The 27,908-nt window shown below is 40.4% G+C and overlaps 1 protein-coding gene across 3 annotated transcripts in view; it reads right to left on the reverse strand.

The window, feature by feature from the left end:
• Window positions 1–16,797: 16,797 nt before the first annotated feature.
• The window catches only part of xrn1 (5'-3' exoribonuclease 1), a 30,682-nt gene continuing 19,571 nt past the window's right edge, over window positions 16,798–27,908 (reverse strand). The window contains exons 28-41 of one of the 3 annotated variants that reach the window (XM_074688470.1): window positions 27,574–27,706; window positions 27,386–27,455; window positions 27,033–27,228; window positions 26,845–26,934; window positions 26,677–26,760; window positions 26,005–26,049; window positions 24,689–24,769; window positions 24,380–24,517; window positions 24,068–24,197; window positions 23,761–23,921; window positions 22,710–22,823; window positions 22,493–22,598; window positions 22,194–22,372; window positions 16,798–19,844 (exon numbers count right to left, since the gene is read on the reverse strand). In XM_074688470.1, coding sequence (XP_074544571.1) covers window positions 19,494–19,844; window positions 22,194–22,372; window positions 22,493–22,598; window positions 22,710–22,823; window positions 23,761–23,921; window positions 24,068–24,197; window positions 24,380–24,517; window positions 24,689–24,769; window positions 26,005–26,049; window positions 26,677–26,760; window positions 26,845–26,934; window positions 27,033–27,228; window positions 27,386–27,455; window positions 27,574–27,706 — 1,878 coding nt within the window. In that variant the 3' untranslated portion in view covers window positions 16,798–19,493. Of the gene's footprint in view, window positions 19,845–22,193; window positions 22,373–22,492; window positions 22,599–22,709; window positions 22,824–23,760; window positions 23,925–24,067; window positions 24,198–24,379; window positions 24,518–24,688; window positions 24,770–26,004; window positions 26,050–26,676; window positions 26,761–26,844; window positions 26,935–27,032; window positions 27,229–27,385; window positions 27,456–27,573; window positions 27,707–27,908 lie in introns of all 3 variants that reach the window. The other 2 variants (XM_074688469.1, XM_074688471.1) reach the window with 2 other exon arrangements.

Genomic DNA, 27,908 nt, shown 5'->3' on the forward strand with positions numbered 1-27,908 from the left:
TTGATTGCTCTGAGCACTAGAACACATAGCCAATGGTGTAAAATAAAATGTATGGTACTGAAAATATGCCAAAGTAGTATTTCAATTAATTAAGTTCATCAAAGATGACTCACAACATAAGATGATGACTTGTGTTATCAGTTGCAGTAATGATATCCTTCTCTTGATATGGAATAACACCAAAAGGCAAAACTGCGTGACCCTTGTCTAGGTCTGAAGACCTGTTGTGGAATCAATTTTCAAATAAAATTTCATACTTAAAATACTGAATGAAGCACTTAAAATACAACTTTACTGAACTTTTAAGGTTTATTGCATTTAGGCAAATACATTTCGTAATGTTGATATATTTCACAGCCCTGCGATTGACTGGCGACCAGTCCAGGGTGTACCCTGCCTCTCGCCCAATGATTGCTGGGATAGGCTCCAGCCACCCGCGACCCTAAACAGGATAAGCGGTATAGAAAATGGATGGATGGATGGATGGATATATTTCACAACATTTAAAAAGAACTGTCAAGTGAGGAAAAGCAGCCTCAGTTTTTATCCAATGATATGTGTCTGAAATACTATTTTATAGTGCTTTCTTTCTTTCTTTTTTTTTTTTCAAAACTTTAAAGACAGGCTATCAGGCTTTCCTATTTCTTGAGCATGGATACAAACTAACACTGCAAGACGTCCACGTTAAACCTGTGCAGATTTTTTATTTGTCATTACATTTTGGAAAAGTGAGCCCCACACACTAAAGTCTAGCTGAAATAAGGGTTTTCCAAAAAAACAGTGGAATAAAAATGTTTATTTATTTTTGTTGTTTTTTTGTGTCTTGTCAAGGTTATACAGGGTACCAGAGGGATGGTACAAACCCTAAAGAAGTACATAACCACTCTTTAAAAGGGGTCATTTTTTAATGGTTTTAGGATGAAACTCAACATTATTGTCACGTTTCAGCCTCATTTACACAGAAATGGCGTTTTAGTCGACCTAAAATCAAAACTTTGAAAACAGCCTCCTGAATTTAGGATTTCTTTGGAATTTTTCTGAAACGCTGCTGCCACCATTGCTGAGTAAGTAGAGTTTTCCAGGAAACGCTGACATCACGCTTCACTTTGTGCATGTGCATGGGACAGTACAACAATACTGTTGCAGTGATCGTCCCAGACTACTGAGAGGTGATTGGCCCAGTTCTACTTCAGTGGAGATACACCAAAAGCCGCTTCGGGACCAAACAGTTAAAGCGCCAACTACAGGCTTATGTATCATCTACATGTTTAATGAAGTGTTTCAGTCTTTTAGTGTTTCCGTGTAAATGCAGGTGTTTTCACTGTGTTTTCACTGTGTTTTGTGTGTTTTTTGCGTTTTGGAATGAAACGTCTTGTTTATGGGCCTAAATCTTTACTGGTTGATAAAAGACTTTTAAAACTCACACCCCTTCTGTTGTTTTTAGCAATAAGGTATACGATCATCCCCAAGAATTGCTTAAAATGTTTCAACAATTTATATTTTAATGTTGTAGTATGGCCAGTATGATTGTGGCCATCAGACAGTTGATGGTTTCGAAAAAGTTTAACATAGTAACAGATAAAAATGGATTTAAAAAAGGATGAAATTTAACATATAATAAACAATGTATTCATTAGATTACATTTATCATTCTGGCATATCTTAGTTTTAAATATTCTCAGGCTAAAAATGTTCTTTTATGTTTTCCTGTTGCTCCTTACCCGCCCAGTTTACAAGGTGTTGTCAATGTGCAGGTGGCATCCCACTTTCATAAAACCGGCATCTGGCAAAAAGAAGGGGACGCTGCAATAAAAGTCAACCAAACCTCTGACACTCACAGAGATTACTGCCTGACTGGTTTACCACAGAGTGCTGATGTGTGCAGGACATTCCACATAACTGCAGTGAGCAACAGCTAACTGGTGTCACTGGAAGCACAACCAACAAGATGCAGAACAGGTCGGTAAAGGTACAAACAGTGGTTAGAGAGGTCTCTTTTTAATCTGTCGTACACATTTTACACAACAAAGACCATTGCCTCCTCTTTTTTTCATATAGGTTTACAGATTTTATCAAGATATTTCCCTTTTCTCTGGAACTGGAAAAGAAATAAACCAGGGTGAGAGCCCTCACAGTCAACTGACATGTCACTGATCCCTTGTAGTACTTTGCATAGGGTCAAAGGCAGACTAATTTGTCTAATAAAGACACCAGGATAGGGATGAGTGGGTGGCAAAATGAAAAGGAGCCAAACACAGAGTACACACAGCTTTGCTTCAGAACCAGATGAGGACAGATGTGAGACCAGACGCAGAGACAAGTGTGCAGGTCGGAGAGTGACTTGAAACGAAGCCCTGAGATTTCCTCTGATTTCCTCCTCCTCCTTCTTCCTTGGCTCATTGCTGCGTCTTGTAAATCATTCTAAATTCACTGAAACAAGCCAGTTGGATTAGCTTGGTTTAGATCATAAACATTCACAGCGTAGACCACCCAGGGAGGGAGTGGAGTCAAGGCCAGTGTGTGTGCGTGTTTGTGTGTGTGTGTGTGTTTGTGTGTACATGGACGTAGATGTATACGTCAAGTCTCAGAGTTTAGAGAGACACACACACACACACACTCACACACACACTCACACACACAAATGTGGTCTCACAAATACACATGTTCATACACACAGGCATACTTATACTGTGGTTTGTGTTTGTGCCACTTCCAGGGCCAGTGCACTGATGGGCTCTCACCGCCACTGTGGAAACCAAAACAGGCTCGTTCACACAGCGTCACCGATTAACACACACACAGACACATAGACACAGACAGAGACACATACACAGTCACAGACACACACACACACACACACAAAGATGTCCAGCTGAACATCAGCCAAACAAAACTAATCATGTTCTAGATAAAATTCCTTTTCTGATTACATCAATCCTGATCATTGATCAAGATAAATAATCAGTGTGGAAGCAGACAGGAAATGTATGTTTGTCACAGTTTTTGGAATCTGTTCATCATTTCTTTTAACCAGCTGCAGCACATGTAACATCAATGACCTAAACAAGCTTATAGTGAAACGTCTTTTCCAAACTCCAGACTCACAAATACATTTTGTTTTTTATTCTCTTTCAAAAGTTCACCAGTTTACGTCACAAGACTCTGTAAGTCATTCTTCTGACTGGAGCACAGTCTGAGAGAATCTTCTCTTGTTTCTCTTCCCATATGCAGGAGCTATCTGAGAGCCAAGCTGGTGTCAGAACCAGGAAATATCTAGGCTGGGTTTAGAAGAGCCAGAGAGGGGAAAGCTGGGCAACTCCCTACAACAGGGCACTGACACTTTCTGTGTCACACTGTGCTGCTCATCCATCAGTTTATGAAAACAACTGCTTATTCACCTTATCGAGTCTTCTCTAAATTTCTGCAGTTAATCCCTTTTAATCAGTTTTTATTGTGTGCTTTGATTTCAACTCATGCCCCGTTTCCACCAAGCAGACTGGTTCAGTTCGACTCTATACGGCGCACATTTTGTGCCGTTTCCACTGACTTACAGTTTTTCTCGATTGTTAACACACAATTTTTGGTGCCTGAGACACGATGACCACAACATATAACCAATGCACCAACTTCATGAACCAAGTCTGCTAAACTATAAGCACAATTCCTGCTTTACACTCAGACTGCAGATCTACAACACACTTTTTTCAAAACACTACACACAATTCTCTGAGTTTTGGCACAATTTTCATGAAGTAAACTTCTTGTTTTCACAAAGAACACAATTCCACTCAAAACAGTAAAATGAATATTCCTATTATGCACACTGACTCATCACATGGGTAAACACCTGTCACACAATTTTACAACTAGCAATCAGAGCTTTAGCATAAAAGGGCAACAGGTGAGTTTCTCTGTTTTGGAACAATGGATGCCAACATTGAAATCAGAGGGAGAGCCAGAGTTGTGAGAATGAGAGGAGGAGGACGCGGAGGACGCGGAGGACAAGGAGGACGAGGAGGGATGAGGGCCATAATCTCTGATGAGATCAGGGTCACTTTGGTTGACCATGTGGTAAACCATGGTCTAACAATGAGGGAGGCTGGGCAAAGGGTGCAGCCAAATTTGAGCAGATACACAGTAGCATCCATCTTCCGGACTTTCCAAAATGAAAATAGGTAAGAAATTTAGTCTAACTAGTATTAGAAAATTGATGTACTGCAATTCAACACAGCACTCAATGAGTACAGTATTACAGTATTGCTAGTGGACTGTTCTGAAGGACTGTAAAAAAGTAAAGAGTTTATTTGAGAAATGTATTCCTTCTTTTTATCCCTTCTCAATATTTACAGTATTTCACTCTGAGTATTGCAGATCTGAAAGACGACCATCAAGAGGAGGTCAGGAGCGTCTACTGTCTCCTGAACAGGAAAATTAAATTATGAACATGGTCCTAGAGACTAATGCCATTACGTTACGACAAATCCAAAGAAAAGTACTAGAAAACAATGACATTTTTCCAAATGTTGATAGAACAAGTTTATCCACTCTGGACCGTGTCTTGTGAAGAAATTCTCTGAAGATGAAACAAGTCTCAAGAGTTCCATTTGAACGCAATTCAGACAGAGTCAAAGAACTGTGATATAACTATGTGCAAGTAAGTCCTCTACAATCCTGTTACTGATGCATACCCTGAAAACTGTAAATATTATAAATGTTTTAGTTTTGGAATCATAATGAAAGTATTTCCCAATAGTGACCACTCCATGTCTATTTCTGATATTATCCTGTGTGTTTCAGAGAGTCCTTGAGCTAGAGGTGGCTGCAGCGGAGCACCAGTTTGTCTTTATTGATGGGGTTGGATTCAGCCTCACAAAAAGACGTAGAAGTGGAAAGAACATCATCAGCCATTTTGTGTTCTGAATCAAAAACAAAACAACAACAAAAAAACAAATCTAAAATATTTTTCAAGAAGTGTCACACTGAACACAAAAAGGCCCCAGTCATGATGAATATTATGTAATCACAGTGTTTTACACTGAGCACATCAGTGTTCAACTGGTTCATATAAATGTTTGTCCATATAGTGGTTTGTGTGCGTCATTTGGAGACAAAACACCATTTTGAGAAGAATAAACACTGTTTTGGATGTAAAGTTTCATTTTGCAGGAGAATTGAGGGGTTTTGAGAAATGTGTGAGTGATTTTTTGATTTGTGTGTAGAGTTCTGAGAATATGAGGCATCCTTTCAGAAAATGTGTGTAAACAATCGAGTAAAACTGTAACAGATCCCACTTTTTGGCACCCTTTCTTAAGGGTGCCAGACTGAACCAATCCGTTCTTGGAAGGTGGAGCTACAACACTGCAGACGATTGGTCGGAAGAATCGTCACATACCCCAATAGCGGCTGCATTTCTCCTGATGGCACACAGACTTCTCTGAAACAAAGCTTGACTGCACTTTGTATCAAAGAGCTACATGTCAATCACAGAGAGGACGAAATGCTGCATGTCTTCCATCTATGCTCTTTGTTTACTGTGCCGCGTTTTTCTTCTTCGTTGGATTTATTAGCGGGGTAAACTGTGTCGCGCTGCTACTGTGTCACGCTATTGTTTAACAGCAACAGCTTTCGGCATCCGGCTTACACGCCACCTACCATGAGAGGGCACAGTTTGCTGTGGAAATGGGATCAGGCTTAACTGTACCAAACTGTGCCAAACTGGACTGAACTGAATCAGACTGCTTGGTGGAAACGCAACTTAAGTTGCTCTTTAGAATTGTTTTCTGAGCACAAAAAACAATGTAATTTATTTTACCAATGTTTTGAGCTGGCAAATGAAATAAAGTTTATCTCTACTTTTTGTTGCCAGCGCTAATTGTTGAAAGGATAACACTGGACATATGCAGAAATATAGGTTAAAAAAAATATGCTACAAATTTTATTTAAGTACTAAACAGACAAGCAGCTTCATCAATGACAAATGTGAGGTTTAAAAAAACAGAAGAAAGATACTGATGGTTGTTGTTTCTTGAATGTCCTGCAAAAGAAAACTAATTAAAAAGACTGAAATTCCTCCCTTTAAACCACAAGAATGAAGTGAATTAGAATTTCATCAACAGGCCTGTGATAAAGCCTTTACTTCAAAATAGTGCCCTGCCAGCTGTTGTAATGCAGTGCTGACGTCAACTGCACCTGTACACTTAGCTCGCAGGTTATAGCTCAAATTGAAAGTGCTTCCACTTTACTTCACTGTTTTATTTGACAAACAGTGCATAAAACTTGGATCCATTTTTTTTAATGTTGGTACCATTCAGAAAAACAGTTGTATCAGTGTTGTACATCATGGGGCAGCTGAACTATTGGGTACTGAAAAAGAAATAGAAGCACACAAAAACAGGTCAATTTGGCACCTTATTCATATAGTGATTAAATAATTAATGCCAACAGCCCAACTCACATCTTCATATTTTCTACATTTCCTTGTTCTGTCCTTTTTTTGTATATGTCCTTATTTTCTGAAGTCAGAGTCATCATATGGTCTGATTTTACGAGGAATTAAGTTTGCAGGGGGAATGGACATCAACATACCGATAAGCAGAGTTGAGTGCAAGGCTTAAAACACTCTTGTGAAACAAAGCTAAGCTAATGTTGTAATTCTTTTTGTATGGTCTCTACATAAATGTGTGAAGACCATAGACTGTATAATTAATGGACCTAGTCTCCCTGACGTCGCCCTTCTGTTTCTGCAACAGACTTTTGAAGCTAACCGGCTGTCGCGGCCATATTGGAAGTGGCAAGGGCTTCAAGTACGCCTGTCAGCCATGTGAGCTGAGCTGGGTGAGCTTGTGATCTCAATATCCTTTGAACTGCTGAGTTACAGAAAGAATCACCCCCCAGTGTGTGCTGATAATGAAATTAGCGACTTAGATAGGAGACGTTTTTTGAACCAGGCTGTGAATAATTATTTTATTTGTTATTTCTAACTTGATGTGTGTTCTGGTACTTCTGGAGCCAGCCACAAGCGGACACTCTAGATTTGGCAGACACCACACACATCACACACTCATGTACACACTCAGCTTTCAGAGGTTCAATAGAAATAAAACTGAAAGCCCTTCTCTCTTATTTCATTTAACTGCTTTCTGAGAAGATCTGTAATTTTTTGAAAAATGTAGAATAACTTTGCTTTCTTTTCAGAATCTGATCTGACAACTATACATAATTGTTTATATTTTTTATTTCCTGTAATGTCATGGAGAGTGTTTATACAATTAAAGGAATAAGTCAGATAAAAAGAAGAAATGCTGGAAACTACGGATTTATCGAATGGAAATAATTTCATTGCACCTGATTTGCATACAAACAGTGTGAAAAACAACAAATTTATGGCTGTAAGAATTAGTATTTGACATATTTAAAAAAACAAGGCAGAAGAGCACTTCACAGTATTTACCATCTTCTAAGGTGACTTTAAGTATTTTCGAGTAAATCACTTCTCCTTCCTTTGGCAGTGTCGTATCTGTAAGCAATGACTCAGCAACGTGTTTAGCTCTTTTTCTGTATAAACCTGTCCCTTTTTATGGAGAACACACCCCAAATATTTGGTCATGTTTGATCTCTCGCTATCTGGTGGCCTGAATATGCAGTTAAACTTTCCTCTGCTTCACCAAAAACAGAGGGCACGCACGCTTCCAGTAAGACAGGCACACACACATGCATGTATCTACACACACACAGACACACACAAAATCTCCTTTTCAACCAAAATAAATGTTTATAGCATTCCAAACATTTTGTGTGCTAGACCGTCTGTGTGGTCCTGTCTGCACCTAGCATGAGGTTTGAGGTTAAGGTGCTTGTCTGCTGGCTGGTGTGCGTGTCAGGGATGTCTTTGTGTGAGGGCGCACAAAGGATGTGTGTTGATGTGTGTGCGTGTGGTGGGGGTGGGGGTGGGGGTGGGGGTGGGGTGGAGGAGTTTAATGATGAACTGAGAAACATCCACTCCAGCTTCTCAAATCTCCATGCTTTAAAATCAAATAGAGATTCAAAAATAAAGAGTTAAATAAAGTTGACTGCAAGATGCTGCAGAAAAATGAGAGAAACTTTGGAGTAAGGTAGCTGACATACTGATGACAATCATGAACTGTGAGTGATTTGAAAATACTATTATTTTTAGAATGTATACTTTTTGGATACAAACCGATTATTGTGCAATTAATTGTTTGAGATTTCACAGAAATTGTAAGAGACATTTACAAGAATTGAATTGCTAAATGCCTCCTGTAAACAAGTTTTCTTTTCTTTTTTTCCAGGTCGTAACTCCAGAAAGTAGAGCAAAGTTATCCAAACACATGAACCAGAATCTGGGGTTGAATCTCAGCAGGGACCTTCTCATATGGAGTATTCTGAATTTCTGCTATGGGTAAATGAACTATGCTTTCTAGTTACCTAATTGTCTGAAGCCTAAGGCCCTGCAAAACAGCCTGTTTGTGTAGCGGTTTGCAGCACTGCCTCACAACAAGCACATCTTGAAACAGGGTTGCAGCAGGGGTCTGTGCATGTGCAGTGAGAATGTTCTGGCTTAGCACAGATGCTGCAAGCTTCTGCATTACTATAGTGTCCTGGAAAGTTGATAAGCCTGAGCAAGTGATCCCTGCAAAGCAACATCATAGTGCAGTGTAGTGTTTAGCAATGATGCAAGGCAGTGAGGTTGTGCTAGGATCAAATCCTGGTACTGGCCTCCCTACGCTGAGCTAGAATGTTCTGGGTTTCTATAAAAGGAGCGAGCTATGGAAATAACTTTAAACACTACAAAGGGTAGGGGTTAGGATTATGGTCAGGGTTAGCACTGATGTCTCAAGGCAGGCAGGTTCTGGGTTTGAATCCCAGCAGAGACCCAGTGTTGAGCTGGAGTGTTCTGTTTCCCACCAATACAGTCTGGACCACAGTTTTGAATCACCAAAGGTACTGGAAAGTAAACAAACTGGACACGAGAGCTCTAACAAACATCACTTTGTTCAGGCCTTTGCTGGGGTATTCTTTTGAGGAGCTGGAGCTTTCCTCACACTGGACTTTGATTAAAATATTTCAGAGTTGTGAAATGAATTCTTACATAAATTGTGACCCCAGTTTGCTGGCTGGTTTGTGTAGTTTGCTCAGTCAAATCACAACAACAAGGCTCAAATCTCATCTCTTGCCTTCTGATTTCAAGCTAATCTGCCCTTGTCTCTGAAGACTGTGGATCACGGTCTCAAGTAAACCAGACTTACCTTGAAGGTACTGTTGTATACCTGGGCCATTCTATTAAATCTGTGCCATTTGCTCACTCAGATAGTAGTACATATGACTGCATGAAAAAGTTAACTGTAAAACACATTTTTGTGTTAATCCAAGAGTCTAGTGAATTGATCTGACAGCATGTTTGATAAAAAATAATTTAAAAGAGTCATTCGAACTATGCCTTTACCAGCTTCCTGAAATTACAAATATAACAGTTTAAATCCTTCAGAAATGTAATATTCTTTTTACTTATGTATATTACTCATAAATTTCATGTTTATTTTTCTTAAAAAAAAAAACAATAATAAAGAAGAAGAAGAAGAAGAAGAAAGAAGAAGAGAAAGTTGAAATTTACACTCTAGTTGTGCCCCTGGGTTTACACTAGTCTTGTTACCCTTACATATCACCCCCTCCTCTTTTCTTTAAGTGACATGTTCAGTGACATGACAAGAATCAGTATCATTTAGATCCTCAGCAGGCCATGACAAGGCCAAAAGAAAGTTCACTTGTTTATTTTTCTGTATATTCAATGATCTTTCAGCTATGACTGAAGGGGCTCAGTCCTCTTACCTAAATTATTTTCAATGTTAGTTCATTCATTCATTTTCTGAACTGCTTATCCTGTTCAGTCTATCCCAGCTGTTGGGCAAGAGGCGGGGTACATCCTGGATTGGTCACCAGTCAATCACAGGGCTGACACATGGAGACAGACAACCATTCACACACACAATCACACCTATGGACAATTTAAAGTTAGAGTCAATTAACCTGATGAGTATGTTTTTGGACTGTGGGAGGAAACCAGAGTACCCGGAGAGAACCCATGCATGCACAGGAAGAACACGCAAACTCCACAAAGTAAGGCCCACCGGCCAAGCTGGGAATTGAACCAGTAACCTTCTTGCTGTGAGGCTGCAGCACTTACCGTTGCACCACTGTGCAGCCCTTAATGTTGTTTGTTTATTAAAAATAAAATAAATTGGAAATAAATAAACAAAAAAAAAGTTGAATCACTGTAAAGTGCTAAGTGTCAACCCGCTATTGACATAGATGCCATGTGGCTATATTTCATGTGTTTGCTAATTCTATGCCAAAAAATCATTCCTGTTAGTCTCAGTCCTGTTACTCAAATGAGGACTGACAGGTCACAGGATCCTTTGAGACATCCGCACCGACCATAGACTTTGGTCTTTTTAAATCTAAATCTCAAAACTCACTTTTTTAGAACGGCTTTTAACCCTGACTTAGGCTTTTGGGTATTGTGCTCATATTAGTTTTTAACTTGTTTTATCTCTTTCAAATGCCTTCAATGCACCCTTATGCACACCTCCCCTTACATTTTTATGTCTTTCTTTTTCTATGTATTGTTCCTACAATGTTGTTTTATGTTGCTTTTATCTTTAGTATTCTTATTTATCCTCTGACAATACCGTAAAGCACTTTGGGGGCCTGAGTTCTGTAAAGGGCTCTAGAAATAAACATTGATTGATTGATTGACAGGATGGATTTTTGGTAAAAGGATTGAGAAAAATGCAAGCGTCTTGAGCTTAGGAACTTTGCAAAAATAAATGCATAAAGTTGCCTGAAATAGGCCAGCACGCATTCTAAGCCGTTCAATATCAGATTAAGGGTTGAGAAAAGACAGATATTTATCTTTATTTTTAAAGAGTGTCAAAAAGCAAATGGCACCAATTCTTGTCTCCTCTACCCAACATCAGAGGCATCTTAGGGACATAACATATGACTCCTTCCTTTGCCTACAAGAGACACCATGAATAACCGCAGTCCTTCATTCATAAGGGATTCAGAATCACTGTTGTGGTTTTCTGAATGACAGCAGCTTCCTGGCCTTAACCACTAATATAGTTGTTTCTTTTCTCATCCTGATATTCAGCCTTTTTGAACTGGGGAGGTGTCATCAATCATGCATTCAAATGTGGTCACTCCCTGACACACATGGACACACAACTCTCCTTTGTGGTGACTTCTAGAAAGTTATATATAAATGAAAGGCTGACAAGAAGTTCCTCATTGGTGTTTTTTTTTTTTTTATTGTGTCACATTCTGTACCGAAAGATTCTGAGAGGAACTTGTGCCTTATGGTTATTTTGGCGCCCCCTGTAAACAAAGCAGTGTTATTTTCTTATATTTCAGTAGTTTGATGTTAATTATTACAATTGACACCTGCCTACTGCCAGCACTTTTCAACATAAAAACTACACTAAAATAATTTATCTTGGTGCTGAATGTCTGGTTCACCTCTGTGGCAAATATAGAGGCATGGGTTTTCATTTCAGTCTGTTCATGATGAGATGAAAACTCCCCGCAGGAGCTTAATGAAGCTAAACGAGGATGTGAGATGCTCATTTGAATCACTTCACATATTAATACAAGTTAAAGGCTGAAATGATGTCATCTTTTTTGGAACAAGGTATTTTTTATTGTTTTTTTTACATAACACAGAGCAAAAAACACCCCCAACTTTGAATTTACAGCCAGACAGTGTTGCAGATATAAATATAAATATAAATATAAATATAAATATAGATATATATATATTAAAATAAAATATAAATTAAATAAAAAAAACCCTTCAAATTAAAATAAATAATAAAAATAATAATAATAATAATAATAAATACAATAAATCAGGTAGATAGATCAACAGAAATTACATATGTAATAAAAAAAACAAAAAACAAAAAAAAGACACATAAACAGATGTACATTACATGCATAAATTGCCAGGTGGCGTGTTTTTGACAAATGTTATAAATGGTTGCCAAGTTAAATGATGCTATCTTTAAAGCTTGTTTCTGATGAACTAATCAAAGAAATTTGTGATTAAAGATGCTTGTTTTAAATTTTAAAAATAAGTGAACTTGAATGGGCTTCACAGTCTGAGTGTTTTTCCCTTTATTCCATCCACCAGATACCAGCAGCCCTTTGATCCTACAAATATTTCCTACTGAACACTGAATGAGTAATTGGGAAGCCCTTAGGTCATGTTACAAACACAGTGGACATAAATTAAGTTGTTCTGTTGGCATCTACAACCGTCCTCTCTGTTAGATCCAGTGAATGAGCACCATCTGCTGGTGTAACGGATGTATTGCAGTTAAGTGGGTCGGGTAAAGTGTGGCTAAAACTGACAGGATCTGAATCAAAGGGGATTCTGGGAATGTATTAAAACTGTCTCTTGCAAAAACTTTAAAGATCAAGAAGCATGCTGTTTCTTTTTCAGTTATTGCTTTTTTAAATTGAATAAAATAAAATAAAATAAAATAAAATAAAATAAAATGAAAAAAAAGTCACACTCTTCAAGATGTAACAACTGAATATCTGCATTTAAATTCTGCTCAGAGGGCAGACAGTGAAATATTATTTATGTACTTCCATAAGTAGTATGAACTTATGCACCATTTACACTCCAGGTTTTAGTCCCTAGAATGAACTCCCAGAACACGCCATGACTAAGACCTATACGAAAAGAAAAAAAAATCCCTCTGACCATCCCTTGTACTTCCAGCATGAATATGAAAGCAGGACTACGGTAAAGAAGCTTGCTGCTTAATTATTAAAAGTGTGGACTGTGGGCTCCAAGGGGGAGATTCTGTGGACATGATGGAACTGACCTTGTCGCTTTCAGCCCATTCACACTGCTGCCGTGCTTCACTGGTGGATGTCACAGTGTCACCCACAGGGACGAGGAGGGGGGCAGTGGTCGCAGCACATTCCTACACCGGTTGCTACTTACAGGGTCTGCATTAACACAATATCTCTCCACCACCTCCTCTCCCTTTTAAGGAAAAACAAACTAAACACACACAAATGCACCGCGAGTCACAGCATCTTCTCGTAGGTTCCTGGCAAAGCCAAAGGGATGCAACTGCTCCTCCATTGTAAGACCCCTTAACTCCCTCTCTCCCTCCTCCTTGCACTCTTTTGCCTCACCCCCCCACTCACACCCACCAATCTTTACCCCAATCCCTGCTAGCTGGCCCCGCTCTTTTCTCCTAGTCTCCATGGAGACTGCTAACAAAGCCATCACTTTTACCAATTTCCTCAGAGACAGGTGCTGGCACAATGACTGCTTCCTCGCAGGCTGAAAGGGAAAGGGGCAAGAGGGGTCCATGGGAACTCCAGGCGGACACTCTGAGGGCTGTCCAAGTGTCCTCCTCCCCGGGCCCTGCCGAGAAAAGAAGGCTAATTTGTTGTCCCTGTTTTCCCAGGGAGGGGGGATGCAGGAGGAAGGAGGAGGGGGGAGAAGGAGTGAGGGAGTGTGAGGTTTGTAGGAGGACGAGTGGGCAAGAGGGAGAGGGATCAAAAGAGGGAGAGGGAGTATGCAAAGGGGTGTCAACCAGTTTTCAAAACAGACCGCCTAATATCAGTCTCCTCTCGCTTTCTCCTGCCAAAGGGTGGCGAGGTCTCCCTTTTCTCCCCTTGTTCCTCCATCTCCTCTCGCTTCTCCCTTTCTGCTGCTACATCTCTGTGGGCCTCAAAACAATGGCAAGTCATGGCATCATGACTGCAAGATGTTTCAATTTAGCTTTCAGCCAGCATCCACTTCTCTCTTTGTGTATGCCTTTTTTTTTTTTTTGTGTGTGTGTGTGTGTGTGTGTGTGTGTGTGTGTGTGTGTGTGTGTGTGTGTGTGTGTGTGTGTGTGTGTGTGTGTGTGTGTGTGTTTGAGTGTATGTCCTTATGTAAAATTATAATTCTCTGAACAGAATTTTTACCCCCCCCCATAAATAAACAAACAAATAAACAAACAAAATACAATAGAGTGGTGGTGTAACTTCATTCAGCACCAAGTGTTCATGCTTTTTTTTTTTTTTTTTTAGTTAAGTGTCTATAACCATAAAAAAACAACCTGTAATCGCATTATTTAATATAAATTAGATGCTGTGTGTGTGTGTGTGTGTGTGTGTGTGTGTGTGTGTGTGTGTGTGTGTGTGTGTGTGTGTGCATGGGTGTCTCCTCATCCCAATTAGATTTGCTTGTAATTGCTGACTTAAAGGGGCTGTGAGGAGTTTTTAATGGCTCTTGAAAAAGTCTCACTTTGAAATATATGCCTGATTTTAATCCAGAATTTAAACTGAGGCACCAATATAGATTATTTCGAAATTCTTTTTCCCAGCTCCCTGATCGGGTTAGACAGGACCAGGCTGCATTGAAGTCTCCATGACATCACCACACCAGATGATGAAGTTTGGCAGTGAAAAGAGAGATTTTTTTTTCTTCTTCCTGCTGAAAATGATTTCTGTGATTAATTTCATAGAGATGGTGGACACTGGAGCTGGCTTAAAAGAAAAATGACAGAAAAGCAGAAGAAAGATAAACAGAGTGATAGAGCATGGGCTAAAGGCTAAAACACAGGTAAGCTGTTCGTGCTAATGTTCATTCCAACCCATAGTCAGCAGTTATTCTGCAGTGGTCTGTTCAAACTTGAGAGTCTATCAATAAAATGAAGAGTGAGGTTAGGATAGCTCTGTTTGGTAGATGAGCACTGACAGGACATAACCAGGATTCACTACAATACATGTTTAAGGATACGTAACTCCTGGCTATGAGTAGTGCTAAATATAGCCGGTTACTAAACTATGCTACTAACTAACTACTTTCAAAGGTAACTTGTTGTCACATTTCAAACAGCAACACTATGAGACTGATGATAAATACATTACCTCGTTGCGTTGTATCTGGTAAAAAGTTGTCTTGAATAAAGAAAAGAAGTTAAAAGGAAGATCTGGGGCTCTAATTTCGTAGACCAGGCGCAAGCGCAGGCGCACCTGCCTTGCGCTGGCCTTTGCCTGCTGACAGGGCGTGACCGCGCACTTTGCAAGTTTCCTGGAGTGCCAAGAGAGGCGCAGACAAGGCGCAGAGGAGCGCAGAGGAGCGCAGAGCTGCGCGTCCACGCCTCCCTTCGCGCAAATGGCAGAGAGGGAGGAGAAAAGCCATGAGTGGGTTTAACACAGCCGAGCGCTGTCTTCATCAATCAAATGTGAGCCTCTCATCGCCTTTCAATGCCCTGTGGCCAAGGTGCAGTGTCTGATTGGTCTGACTGATCTCCAGCACCGCGGAAACAGTGCTGGTAGCGGAGACGGTCAGAGCCGCTGTCCCTGCTGCAGGAGAATGGACAGCGGGACATCGGAGGACACGAAGCGCGTCACCATGTGGGCCAGCTCCCAGGACAGATTTAATCTGTTCCTTTGTCATTAATAGGAGTACAAAATGAAGAGACAGTTACACAGCTGGCTTATCCATTCAGAATACTTTTGATCCACCTGCACTCCTTTTGTCATCGCCAAGCAGAGCCTTTGGTGATATACTGTATACTCTCCCAGTGTCTCCACCTCATCCTCCTTACAATAATGTACTCCATCTTTTTAGATCACGTTAAAAATCAAGATTCAAACAGAGAAATATGGGAAATAACGGGTAAATCCTGAGTGACATACATTTATTTTGTCTCTTTTTTCTTCATCTTTTCTCTCCCTCTTTTCTTTGAATTAAATGAAATGAGAGAACCAGATATATACTCAGTATCAGATGTTAAGGCTGTTTATTGTTTAATTGTGAGATGTGCATCAAACTTCCAGCTGCCGTCAGGTTAACTTTCCATTATGACAAACGGCTTTAATCTGACATCAGATGTGACGGGACAGTTAATATAGATACAAATGTATATGCTGGTTCAAACAGTTACATTAAATAGTGATTGCTGTGATTGTTTCTTGCCTGACACTCTGGAAACCTGCCTCTGAGGCTTTGTTGACATGTGCGCCTGTCACCAAATTACAGCTCTGCAGAGGGTGCGCTCCCCCTTGCGCCGAGGATAGACCAGGTTGTAATTCTGCTTTCTGTGCTGTTTTTGGCACGAAATTGTCACTGGGCCAACATGAATCTGCTGACACCTCCCCCTGGTGCCCCGTCACACCCATCTCTGCGCAGACGGTCTACCAAATTGTCAAATTTACACTGCGCAGTGTGCACCAGGCTTGCGCCCCCTGCGCTGCGCCACGGAATTAGAGCCCTGAGTTAAAAACATCCTTTTAGTTGTCAGTTTGTCCAGTGTATACAAGCCATATTTTGGCTTGTATACACTTGGGACCACTTTGTTCAGATGCATACCCTATAAATCATCAAAATCCAACATTTGATTTCAATTTTTGAAATTCCTGTTGGGAATTGACAATGGTCATATTAGACTTTAGTTATGCACAGAAATATTCATACCTGTGTGTTGAATTAGAAGGAGGGGCTGTTTTTTTGTCAAAAGGGGGAAAAAGGAAAAGGTCTTTCTTCACCCTTAATGTGTCCCCAGTGTGTCTTTTCAAAACTGGATTTCAGGTCCACATTTTGGAATTATCAACTTTTTTCATAATAAACTGTCATATTTAGCTTTTATGTCAGCAGTGACTTCAGGATATGTCTGCGTAATGAGAATTTTTTTGTCCTGAAAGAAACAACCAAATTTTAACAAAAGATTCACTTTAATTAAATGGATATGTACAGCACAACCCTGAATCAATACAGCACGTCAAAAATCTCTTCATTCTGAGAATTATCCACTTCGTTACATTGAAGAAAAAATTAGATACATAACAGGTGTGCTTCAAAGTCCAACATGTTTAAAACGTCCCTTATTGCACCAGAGCCGAACAGACGCGAGTTCCAGAGTCAGTGTCAGAGCATCAGCCTCAGCCAACACACGCACAAGAACACACTTTACACCTGCCTGCCTCAAAGGTCACTCCAGCTGCTCCCATGACTGCAGAAACACCACATACAACTGAAACAATTATTATTTAGATAGCTTAGAAAAGACTCAAAGACCACCTATAAAATGGTTTCTGTAAAATCCATAGATTAAGAAGAAAATGAAAAACTTTAAAAGAGAGATTTATGTGTTTTTGTGTGTCTATGAGTCATGAGTGTGTGGATGTGTTAAAGATGAGGTCTAAAAACAAGGACCTGAAATTACCCGAACACATCGGGTCATTTCAAAAAGTCAGAACACTGGCTGCAACAGAAACAAAATGAAGTCATAGGCAAACTTGTCATTAATAGTGTTCCAGTGATCTTTGGCTGCTTTATCACAGATACAGAAATCTTTCGACCCTTTATGGGACTTTTAGTCATTTCTTTTCGTAGGTGTCAACTTCTTATATCCTTCACTTCACCTAATCAGAACAATTGATAAATAATTAACACAAGTATCACGCTGAAATGAAAATGTCACAGTCTCTGACTTCAACCTGTGCAGAATTAGAATTTATTTTTGTTTCAATTAAAAATGTCAACAGTGAATTCTTTTTATTAAACGTGTTAGCTGCCATCCTCAGGGGACAGAAGATCTGACTCTGTTCAGTCAAAAACACATCAACAAAAGCATAAAAATACTAATTATAGAAGATTTTTTGCACCTGTGTAGAATCAGCCACAGTCTCCTGACACCTTTTATTTAAAAATAGATCATCTGACATCGCATTTGGGCAGTGTGAGCTTTCTGAAGGTCCAACATAACTCACAAATCTAGACTTAAGACGGCTGCATTAACATGTTAAAAAGGACGCCTCCACAAGGCCCAGATTATAAAATGAAATGAAGAAGTAAGATCACCTTTAGGAGGATGATTTGGATTACGTGCTGCTCTGAAACCGCACATCCTGTGTGGTTTTTGTGTGTTTTTATTTGTGTGTGTGTGGAAACAGTTTCTCATGTCAAAATTCTGCTTGTGTGCAAATTCAACTTTTCACATCAACTGTGTTAACAAACCATAAAAAAGTAGAAAATGCAGAAAGGTGTTTGAGTCTGAAAGAAATAAAAGTGAATGTAAAGTTCAGAAAAAAGAGAAACATTAAAACAGAGTGAGGTGAAGCCGACGAGCATCTCTGATCAAAACCTGAGACAATGTGTTGGTACATTTTACACTTTAAACACTGATGATACAAAACCACGCAGACAAAGCTTTATGAGCACTGAAACAACTTCCTAAATCAAACATGTGAAGGTTTTAGTCTACATGAGTCAGGGCAGAAAGCAGCTGCCGCTGTAGTGCAAATCTAAGGCTACACATAAAGACGTCAGAACGTCCGTATGTCCCTGAGAGCTGAACACAAGTTCTACATACGTCAAGGATGAGCTGCACGGTAAGGAGCAAAAACACCAACTGTTTATCTGATTTATCTGCTCCTGTGTGCCCTCTGAGCCTGCTCCAAAGTAAACTATAATAGCTAAGGCAACAACAATGCTCAGTCAAAGAAAAGTGGCTTGATGGAGCAACCCATGAAAAACAGGAAACTCAGATTCAAGCACAAGAGGATCAGCTTTACTTTAAGTCTTTCATTACAAAGGCAGACAGGTGACAGACAGATGGACCAAGCTTTGCCCCTGATGAAAAGTTTGACTTCTGTTGATGTTGACAGACAGCAGAGGTAAATCTTAAGCTAAATGTTTAAAATAATATGAGCCCAGAGACAGAAAAACTTCCTCACAGTGGCTTTAGACGCACTTTTAATGCAGATTTTTTAACTTTTAAGGCAGAGTTTCAACTTTATCTGATCTACTGTTCCTCAAATACGTGCAAACAAAGCGTACCAACTTAAGAACTGCAAGGTTTGGTTTGTTGGATGTATAGAAGTCACTTTTTGAGCAGTTAACATAACACAAGCTGTTTTAAAAGCAAGGTAAACTCAGGCAGAGTAGATCAGCTAAAACTAAACTCTAAGGACTCACTGAAGCTCTACACACTTAATAAAAAAGATTGATAACTTTCTTAATTTCAAGCAATTCTGAAAGCAGTATGTGTTTCCAGATCTGTCAGATTTTCTTTCCTGCTGAGTAAAGCACTAAAGCTTTGATTCCAGGCAGTAAGACTTAATGATACATCCTATGAGGAGTTGTTCCAAGAAATTAATTCTCTAATCAAAAACACTAAGGACAAACAGTAAGAACAAGAGCCTGGGCCTTTTCCCAGAATGCACCCTGCTCTCCTTGAGACACTGACACCGACCCAAGAAGCTAAGTGATGGAACACCTTCAACGAAACATTCATCAGGTGGCACTGACTGAACTTTGTGTCATGTGAATCTTTAAGGTCATGAAGCTTTTACAGGTTTTGATCAGAGATGCTGAGTCAGGCTTTAGCAGCTAAAAAACCACATATTGTCCTCTTTCTCCACACACACTCGCACACACATACACACATATCAGCTCATGACTCAGAGACTTTAGCCGCTTCAAAATTTACTGCTAGTTTTCGGTGCTTCCTCTTGGAGGCGGAGCCAGGGGTGTGGCCTGTGGCTGGTGGGTTTTGCCGAGGGGGTGTGTGTTGGACTGCTGTTGTCAAGGGAACAGAATCAGCTAGAACAGGACTGGATGAGGAGGGGTTGTGTTGATGCGGCTGGTCGACTTTCCCGCTCTGGGGTTCAGTCTGTGGCTGTGATTGGCCGGAGGGCTGGTACTGGGCTCTTTGTGATTGGTTTTTAGCCACAGTGTGGGCGGCGCTGTAAAACTCTCGGGTGTCGTGACTCTTCTTGTTGGCTGAAACTCGCTTCTTTGTCACCTGTTGGAGGTTAGGGAGGAGCCGGGTTACCACAACCAGAGCATTACACTGACAGCGTGAGAAACAAGGTGAAGGAACAATTTACGATATTCAAACACATAAAGTTACACTCATATAACCCTCATTGTATATTCAGTTCATGACAAAAACATACAATTTTTCAGAATTTTCATATAAAATGAAAACAAATTCAACAGCTCAACAGCTGTTTTCTCAGATTTCGTCTTTCGTCTTTAAATGATTGCAGTCTAAAAAAAAAACAGTTTCCTCGCTCTCCTGTGATTTCCTCAAACTTGATTGGATCCATCTTTCCCTCTACAGATTCTTCCAGTGCCAGAAGAAGCAAAGCTTCCCCAGAGCATCACTAAGTTACCGCCATGCTTCACTGCAGGCAGGGGGTTCATTTTAACGTATCCTCCCACAGACAAACTGGTGATCTGGGGGCCAAAAACTGCTATGGCTTGTTCATTTTTTTATATTGGAGCCAAGTTTTTTAATGTTTGTTGGTCAATAGTGGTGTGTCTTGAAATTAGACCATTGAAAAATGGGTTTTAAGAAATGATCATGAATCTTTTAGTATCAACATCTGCCAACAACCCCATGGATGGAAAAGTTGAGAACTTTACGCAGGAAATTCCCCAACTTTTAGACACAAAGCTAACAGTCGCTGCTGTGCTAGAACGCTAGTCTGTCTGCAGACCAGCAACATCAGCCTGAGTGCGTGTTCTCTTCAATCAGAGTGACTATGACAGTTTTTTCACCTAACTACCACCTGAACACTTTGACATGCTTAGTAACCTCAAGATGTTTAACGGCTGAAATACACCAGATTTGTCTGCAGTGCGTCTCTGTTCGGTCACAGCAAACAGATCAGAAAGGTTTCCATTAAACCCGATGTGTCAACTTATACTGGATCCATTCTGTTGCAGTGCGTCTGCGTGGCTGGTCCGTCATGTGGCAGGTTATATGCAGCCATCCTATTGTTGACAGACGCAGAGCTTTGTTGAATAAATTCAGCACAAGGAAGATTGAGCTGGACAGGAAGTTGTGACCGGAAACTACCTAAAAACACCCTGTGACTTTCAAAATAAAACAAACCGTGTCAAAATCAGTTTGTATTAAGCTTGACTACAATGACTAACGGACATAGTGAGCAGAGCCAGACCAGGAGTCAACAGGTTTGAGGTTTTACAACTTGAGTAGAGAGAGACTTATCAATGGAGTGAGAAGCGGGGGAACTCCTCGGTCTGTCATGCAACTTGTTGGGACTGCAGCCGGTGTGAGCTGACAAACGCAGTCAAGTCCGTTGCACTGCAGACGTATCTGGTGTATTTGAGGCATCACAAGGCAGAAAATTGGAGACTGAGTCACTGTGAGACATATTTTCAGTTCAGTTCTCTTATTGCAGCAAATCCACATCCAGTAGTTTGAGTATTGCTCTGTATGACGATATGTACGCAAAAATTATTTTTATAAGCCTGCTCTACATGTTCATATTCATTGTTTGAAACACACCTCAGTATGATCTGTAGCTTCTTAACACTGTTAGCTTTATGTATTGTGATGGTGTGAAAAATCTATTTTATGGGGCAAAAACATTTGATTTTGTTCTGAAGTAAAAAACTATGAACAATTCATCAACAACTGATAGTAAATGTTTTCAAAGCTCGATCCTGGAAATACTTTAAATCTGAGATCCTACTTTAGGCTATTAGCATTTGATGGTGCACCACCTTGCAAACTGAAGCCTGCAACCACTTAGTATTGCTGCAGGTCTTCTGTAGATTCTCCTTCAGGAATCTTGTGGCAGTAGTTGATAGCGCCCCCTTTCTGCCACTTTCAGGTAGTGTAGCCTCTGCTATGTCACTTTACATCATACTCCTAACTATCCCAAGGAAATTTTAGTATCTCTGACTTCATTTTGTACCAATTCCCTTGTTTGACTTTCTGGACTATTGCCTAGATTTTGCCATGTTTTTAAAATACAGTTACATGTCACCAATCAACAAATACCTGTGTGATCCTTTCACGCACACCTGATGTTACTAATGAAGCCTTTGATCAGTTGCATCAGATGTGGTAAAAACAACACCTGATTTGTCCTCTTATAAGGAATAGAAATCTGTGAGACTGCAGTAATCATGAGAGGTTGCATTTTTGTTGAAATGAGGGAAAACACTCTTAAGAATGAGCTGTAGCAGGTTATTAAACTGTTCTTGTTTGACTTGGTTTTTGAATGCAGCTGGTAAATCCATACATTTTGCTATTAAAACTAATTTGCAACAGAGGTTCAATACTAGTGCAGCTGTGTCTGTCCTCACCAGCTCTAACTCATGTGATTACTCTTACCTGTAGAGGTATGAACTGGTTGTGAGAGCCAATGGGCAGAGATGGTGCTGCCTGTGGGTGGACGGCTCCAGGAAACGTGCCTGCTCCTCCGAAGAAAGGTTGGTTTGGATGGTGAGGAGGCAGCGGCATCCCCCACATGGGAGCATGACCATAACCCTGAGGAGGTAACAGCAAACCACCTGAGGGGAAAGGAGGGATGGTGGAATTAACCTCGACTGAGACCAAACACTGTAAGGAGCTGTTACAGAGCGTACAAAGAAACTAACAATGTGAGGCATTAAATTTATAAGAGGACGAACCTGTCTGGTTGAAAACAGGAGGCATGGCTCCTAAAGGTGGAGGTCGTATCTGATTCACTCCTGGAAACAGAGGAGGCGGGAGGGGGAAGCCTGATCCCACTGAGTTCTACGAATAAGGACAAGGACACAGACAAAACACTGTTACTGCTGTGTTGTTTACGTAACATACATGTAAAACTAAGTCATGTATGTGTGTTTGTGTTTGTGTGTATTGTACCAGTCTTTGGAGGGCAAAGAAGGCAGCTTTCTCCTTGGCATCGTTTTCTGATTGGCACTGTGGACCGTGGACCATCAGGCCATTGGACAGCTTCACCTGACACACCACGAGACCCTGATAGGAGACACAGGATGAGGTCAGTAATGTTTGCACTAAAGAAAAAAACACTTGCTCACACAGAAAGTTGAGTAAAGCCTGGCTCACACTACAGGATTTTAAAAATCTTAAATGATTCTGTAATCTGGTTGTATCTCACACATAAGGCGAATCTTCACAGATCATCTTCTCTTAAATCTTAAGCACGCACTAACTACAAGATTTGAAAATACTGACCAGCACATACTGGATTTCACCAAGATTATATGACCAGAGAGAGTGATGCACCACATGTGCTCAGTTGTTTGATCTGAGGTTTTTAGAGCACTGGTGGGACAGGAGGAGAGAGAAGCGGAGCTGTCGCGGTGCCTTTCATCCATTACGCGCACGCAGAGAGACAGAGGTGAAACTGTTGCTGTATCAGCCAATAATGGCATGATCTCACACCGATCACTGATAAAACAACAGTTTGCTACTGTATGAAAATGGCGTGGTTATGTGTTATTTTTAAAGGCATTATCGAACTGGCTCGAGTGGGCCAGTGGAGCGCACAGTCAGCTGACCCAGAGCCTTTCAGTTTCACTTTGAGCCTGCGTTTGTTGTTGTCCGGTCTCTGGGGCTCTTTCTAATTGTCTGTTGTCATCCTCAGTGAGAATAAATGTTGTAGCCTAATCATCCGGATAAATATCAAACATGTTTGAAAATTATCGGGGCGGCTTCGACGAGTCTGTGAGATGATCGTGGGGCTAAAGATTCATCTGTCAACCGCTCACACTAGAAGATAATCTTGCCCAAACGTCGGGGCCGATTTTAGTCCCCGACCAGACTTCTTCCCTGATTGTCGGGAAGACCGAATCGGGGTTAAATCGGGGCGAGAATCCTGTAGTGTGAGCCAGGCTTTAGAGGTGTTGTAATCTTACATATACAGGAGACACTTGAACACAACTCAGGTTACCTGTCTGTTTCCAATGAAGCTGAACTCAGGTGGTGCCATCCCTAAGCCCACACACACACACGCCAGCTCTGATACCTTACTGGTCAGCATGGCATTGGAGAGGTTAGCGGAGGAGGGGGGAGCTAGGACTGGTCCGTCACCATGTGGGTTATTCATGTTCGCTGCTGAAGGAGAATAAACAAGAAGGATTAAAACAAATACACTATTTTTGTTGTACAGAGAAATAGTGTGACGCTTTCCACTTTTTCGAGTGATGACCAAAGCATGATTGGTGTGAGAATCGCTGGTGTAGTGGTCTGTTTGGCACCTAATTTTTTGGAGGATCTCCTCCTGTTTTGCTGATGACCAGCAGGAGCATTCGACATTTCCTGGATGTCAGGACTTCCTGCTCCAGTTCCATCAATCTTTAGCATCTCCTTCAGCATCAGAGTTCCCTTCTGCAATAAACACACAAAAAAAGAAAGATGAAGAAAAATATATCAGCTTCACTTTTCTGAAGGTGGCCACTGGTTCTACGGCTGTGATCCTTTTCTCAGGTAATTTGGTTCATTTATTTACAGTAGAGGTATTTCTTTCTTGCTTCAGGACTTTAAGATTAACCTCTGCCTCTCATACTCACCATGGCGAAGGACTGTGGAGACAACGGGCCATCTGGTTGGCTGGTCGGTGGTTGCTGAGGAGCAGGAGGGGGTGGAGTTTGCTGGTCTCCAGCAGAGATTCTGAGGTTAGCTATCAAGTCCTCGAACTCTGTTGACGTCTGATTGAGAGAAAAGTTTGAAGGGCCAGAGGAGGAGCAGAAGTGCAGAGAGATTAGCTGACACAAACATCGCAGCCAAAACAATTAGAATGTAAACAATCTGACCACAGAAGTTAAAAAGAGGAAATTTACTGTCTTATCGTGTAAGTGTGTGCCTGTATGCACAATCACCTTGTTTGCAGTGTTCTTTGAGGGGAAAAGAGAGCTGACGTCTTCATTTTTCTTCAATAGTCTGATGCCACCTGCTGGAGCCTGAACACAGAACAGACAGCTCAGTAAAAACATATTGTAAAACAAAAACGCCTGCTTCCAGATCCTCTTTATAAATACTGTTCCTCCAGAGAGTCTCCATCAAAGCTTTTCACCTGGAACACATTGCCTACTGGGTTTAATTCATCCAGGATACACATGGAGTGTAACTCGTGTAGTTCTGCAGCCACACAGCCTCAAACATTAACAGTTTTCTGACACATTTTAATCAGATCTCATTCAAACTTTTTCTATTTCTAAAGCTGCAGAAGCTCTTTTGTTGGATAAGACTGCACACGCCAGTCTTCACTTCTTTCCTTTTGAAGCCCATGATCCCAACACTGACTCAAAGATCATTCTCTCATGAACCAGTTTTGGGAGCACTGACTGCAGCAGACCAGTAAGACTCAGCAATAACTGAATGAAATTGTAATGTTCTTGTTTTTTTCAAACATGTCAATGAAAAGACAAAAAACAAAACAAAAAAAACTTACAAAAAGTTAAAAGTCAGATTAGAGCAAACTAGTCAGTTAATAAAAAAAGAGATAAAAAAAACCCAAAACATCAGATTGCTTTATAAGTGATAAAACTTATATTTATGAATCAAAAAGAAATAGGAAAAAGTATAATGTATTTAATACTAATGCCTTCTCCAGTTTTAGTTAATTAAATGTTAATAAATTATGATCCAGTCAGCTCCCCTTTTTTATTTAAGATATACAATAAACAGCTCCTTTCAGAGATTTTTTAGGTTTATGAAACATAAAATGTAATAGAATATAATTTATTATTTTACCTCTCCTATTGACATCATAATACTGCATAAATATAAACTAGTCATTCTAAGTACATAAATTAATATTTTATGCAGTTTTTAGATACTTCATCAATGTTGGTCAAATCCTTCCACTAATTTCACGTCCTAATTTCTTTTTTTTTTTTAAGATTAAATTCAAGAACAAACTGTTCACTTGTCAGACATATCTCGATTGATTTTTTGTTGTTTTTGTGCTTTTCCAACAGAGATGAGGCGCCGGCCCAAACAGAGCTACACTTGTTTTATTCCATTACTCTATTTTGCATCACTAATTTATATTATTGTAAAGACATTGTGTTTTCTTCTGTGTGGTGTATAAATTTTGGTTGTGGATGATACCACACAAAAAATGTGTGTAATTTTAGTGCAGACAAAAACAGAGTATGAGGATGTTTACATGTGTGTTTTTATGTGTACTTACTGCTTTGTTTGGCTGCTGGTTGTTTGCCTGTTGGGTCTGTCCTTTCTGTGTTGGAAAATAAATTTGTTTTTAACCTTGTTGCAAGAAACAAGACGTAACAGATAACATACAGATCATCCTGAATTTCTGATTTACAAAATGTCAAAGTTGCATTTTTGGCCTTTACACTTTTGACTTAATAGGAGATTATTGGGGTGTACATTACATACGTTAAAACTCATTCAGAAAAGTTCAAAATTCATCTCTGTGAAACATTTGGCATGAAGCTTTCATTTGCATCAGTCAGCTGTGTTCAATCAGTCAGGAACAACTCCAGCAATTACAGTACATGCACTTTAAGTGATGCACAATTTGGATCTTTAATGCATAACTGAATTCTGACATGAAAGATGAGTAGTGAGGCTGGCTGATCTTTTTAGAGACAGGTTTGAATTATTAAGCAACTGAGATGTAAACCTTTATATTTCAAGCCAACGAAAAACATAGATACAAAAAAACAGAAATGACTAAATCATGGAGAAGCTCACAAGTTTCCACATTTAGTTAAATAACTTCTTGAACCACACCATAACTGATAACTACGCCAGGAACTTAAGAAAAAAAAAACTTAAATAAATGACAATACAAAAAAATTGGAAAGAAAAATTGTACTCATCAAAAAGAAAGACTTACGTTATTTTGCCAGTGAGCTGGTGGTTTTTGAGGAGGGCCAGAGGTCTGCAGAGACTGCCAAACGTTACTGTACTCCTCTTTGTTCTGGATGGAAGAGAGAAATGTAAGGTGCTCACTGTTCAAAGGGTTTGTTGTTTTGAGAAAAGTCACACGCGAGTCAGCACAAACCTTCCCCTGCTGCTTCTGAACCAGACCCTGAGACGGGGAGTTCCTGTTGCCCTGGGCGGCTGCTTTCCCCGTGCTCTGTTTGTTGTTATGCTGCAGATATGAAGTGGAGACAGAAGAAGATTCATGGTCAAGAAAAACTAAGACAGCACGGTGAGTCCTTGAGACAGAATAAGAATCATCGCTCTCACCTGTGTGGGTATGAAGGGGGACCTCGGGGAGTGGTTCAGTCCGCCTAGCTGACGCTGTGAGTTGAAGTTTGCAGCTGCAGCCGGCTGAGGTTTGACAACAGCAGTGAGTTTGTGGGACGCAGGATCAACTCGGGCTCCATGAGAAAGGTTGATGAGAGCGCAGGGAGGGAGGCGGTAACCTCGTGGTGATGCACACCTGACGACACAGCAAGCAAAACAGTCACATGACCAGTCAGAAATCACGGGGGGGGGGGGGGGGGGGGGGGGGGGGGGGTAGTTTTAAGTGGTTTAACTGTTCTTTATATATGAAAGTATCAGAGTATGTGAAACTGAGACGTCAACTTTGACTTTACCGGATGTTGAGACCTCCAGCAAATTCTTCATCAAACAGCACTTCATAGAGAACTTCTGCCTCACGGTCCGCTGAAGACAGAAACATAGAACGACTGAAGTGTGAGCTTATAAATGTTTTATTCTGTGCATGCAGCTTCAGATTGTCATGACAAAATGAACTTAGAGAAGAAAATCAGTTTGTCCTGACCTCCTTGAATGCCGATAATCGTTCCTCTGAGTCCCAGTGGGACAGAGAAGCCTTCCCTCGTGTTGACGACTCTGTCGAACAGACGATACTCTGCATCTGGGTCCGGCACCACGCCCTGCTGCTGCTCCAGAGGCTACACATGAACATTCACATGATCAGTATTTATAAATATATTTAAAACCCTAACATATCTATAACAGTCACATGAGGAAAACAAGAAGCTAATCATTCAAGCAAGACGACATGGAGTAAGAATTCAGGAGGGTTTTCAAGCTTAAAAGTGACTCCAACAATTTCCAAAATACTCTGATATCATTTTTTTTGTGGCTGAAATA

This window comes from Halichoeres trimaculatus, unplaced genomic scaffold (genome assembly GCF_033239565.1).
Source record: "Halichoeres trimaculatus isolate MK-OKI-2021-1 unplaced genomic scaffold, fHalTri1.1 fHalTri1_scaffold_15, whole genome shotgun sequence".
NCBI lineage: Eukaryota > Metazoa > Chordata > Actinopteri > Labriformes > Labridae > Halichoeres > Halichoeres trimaculatus.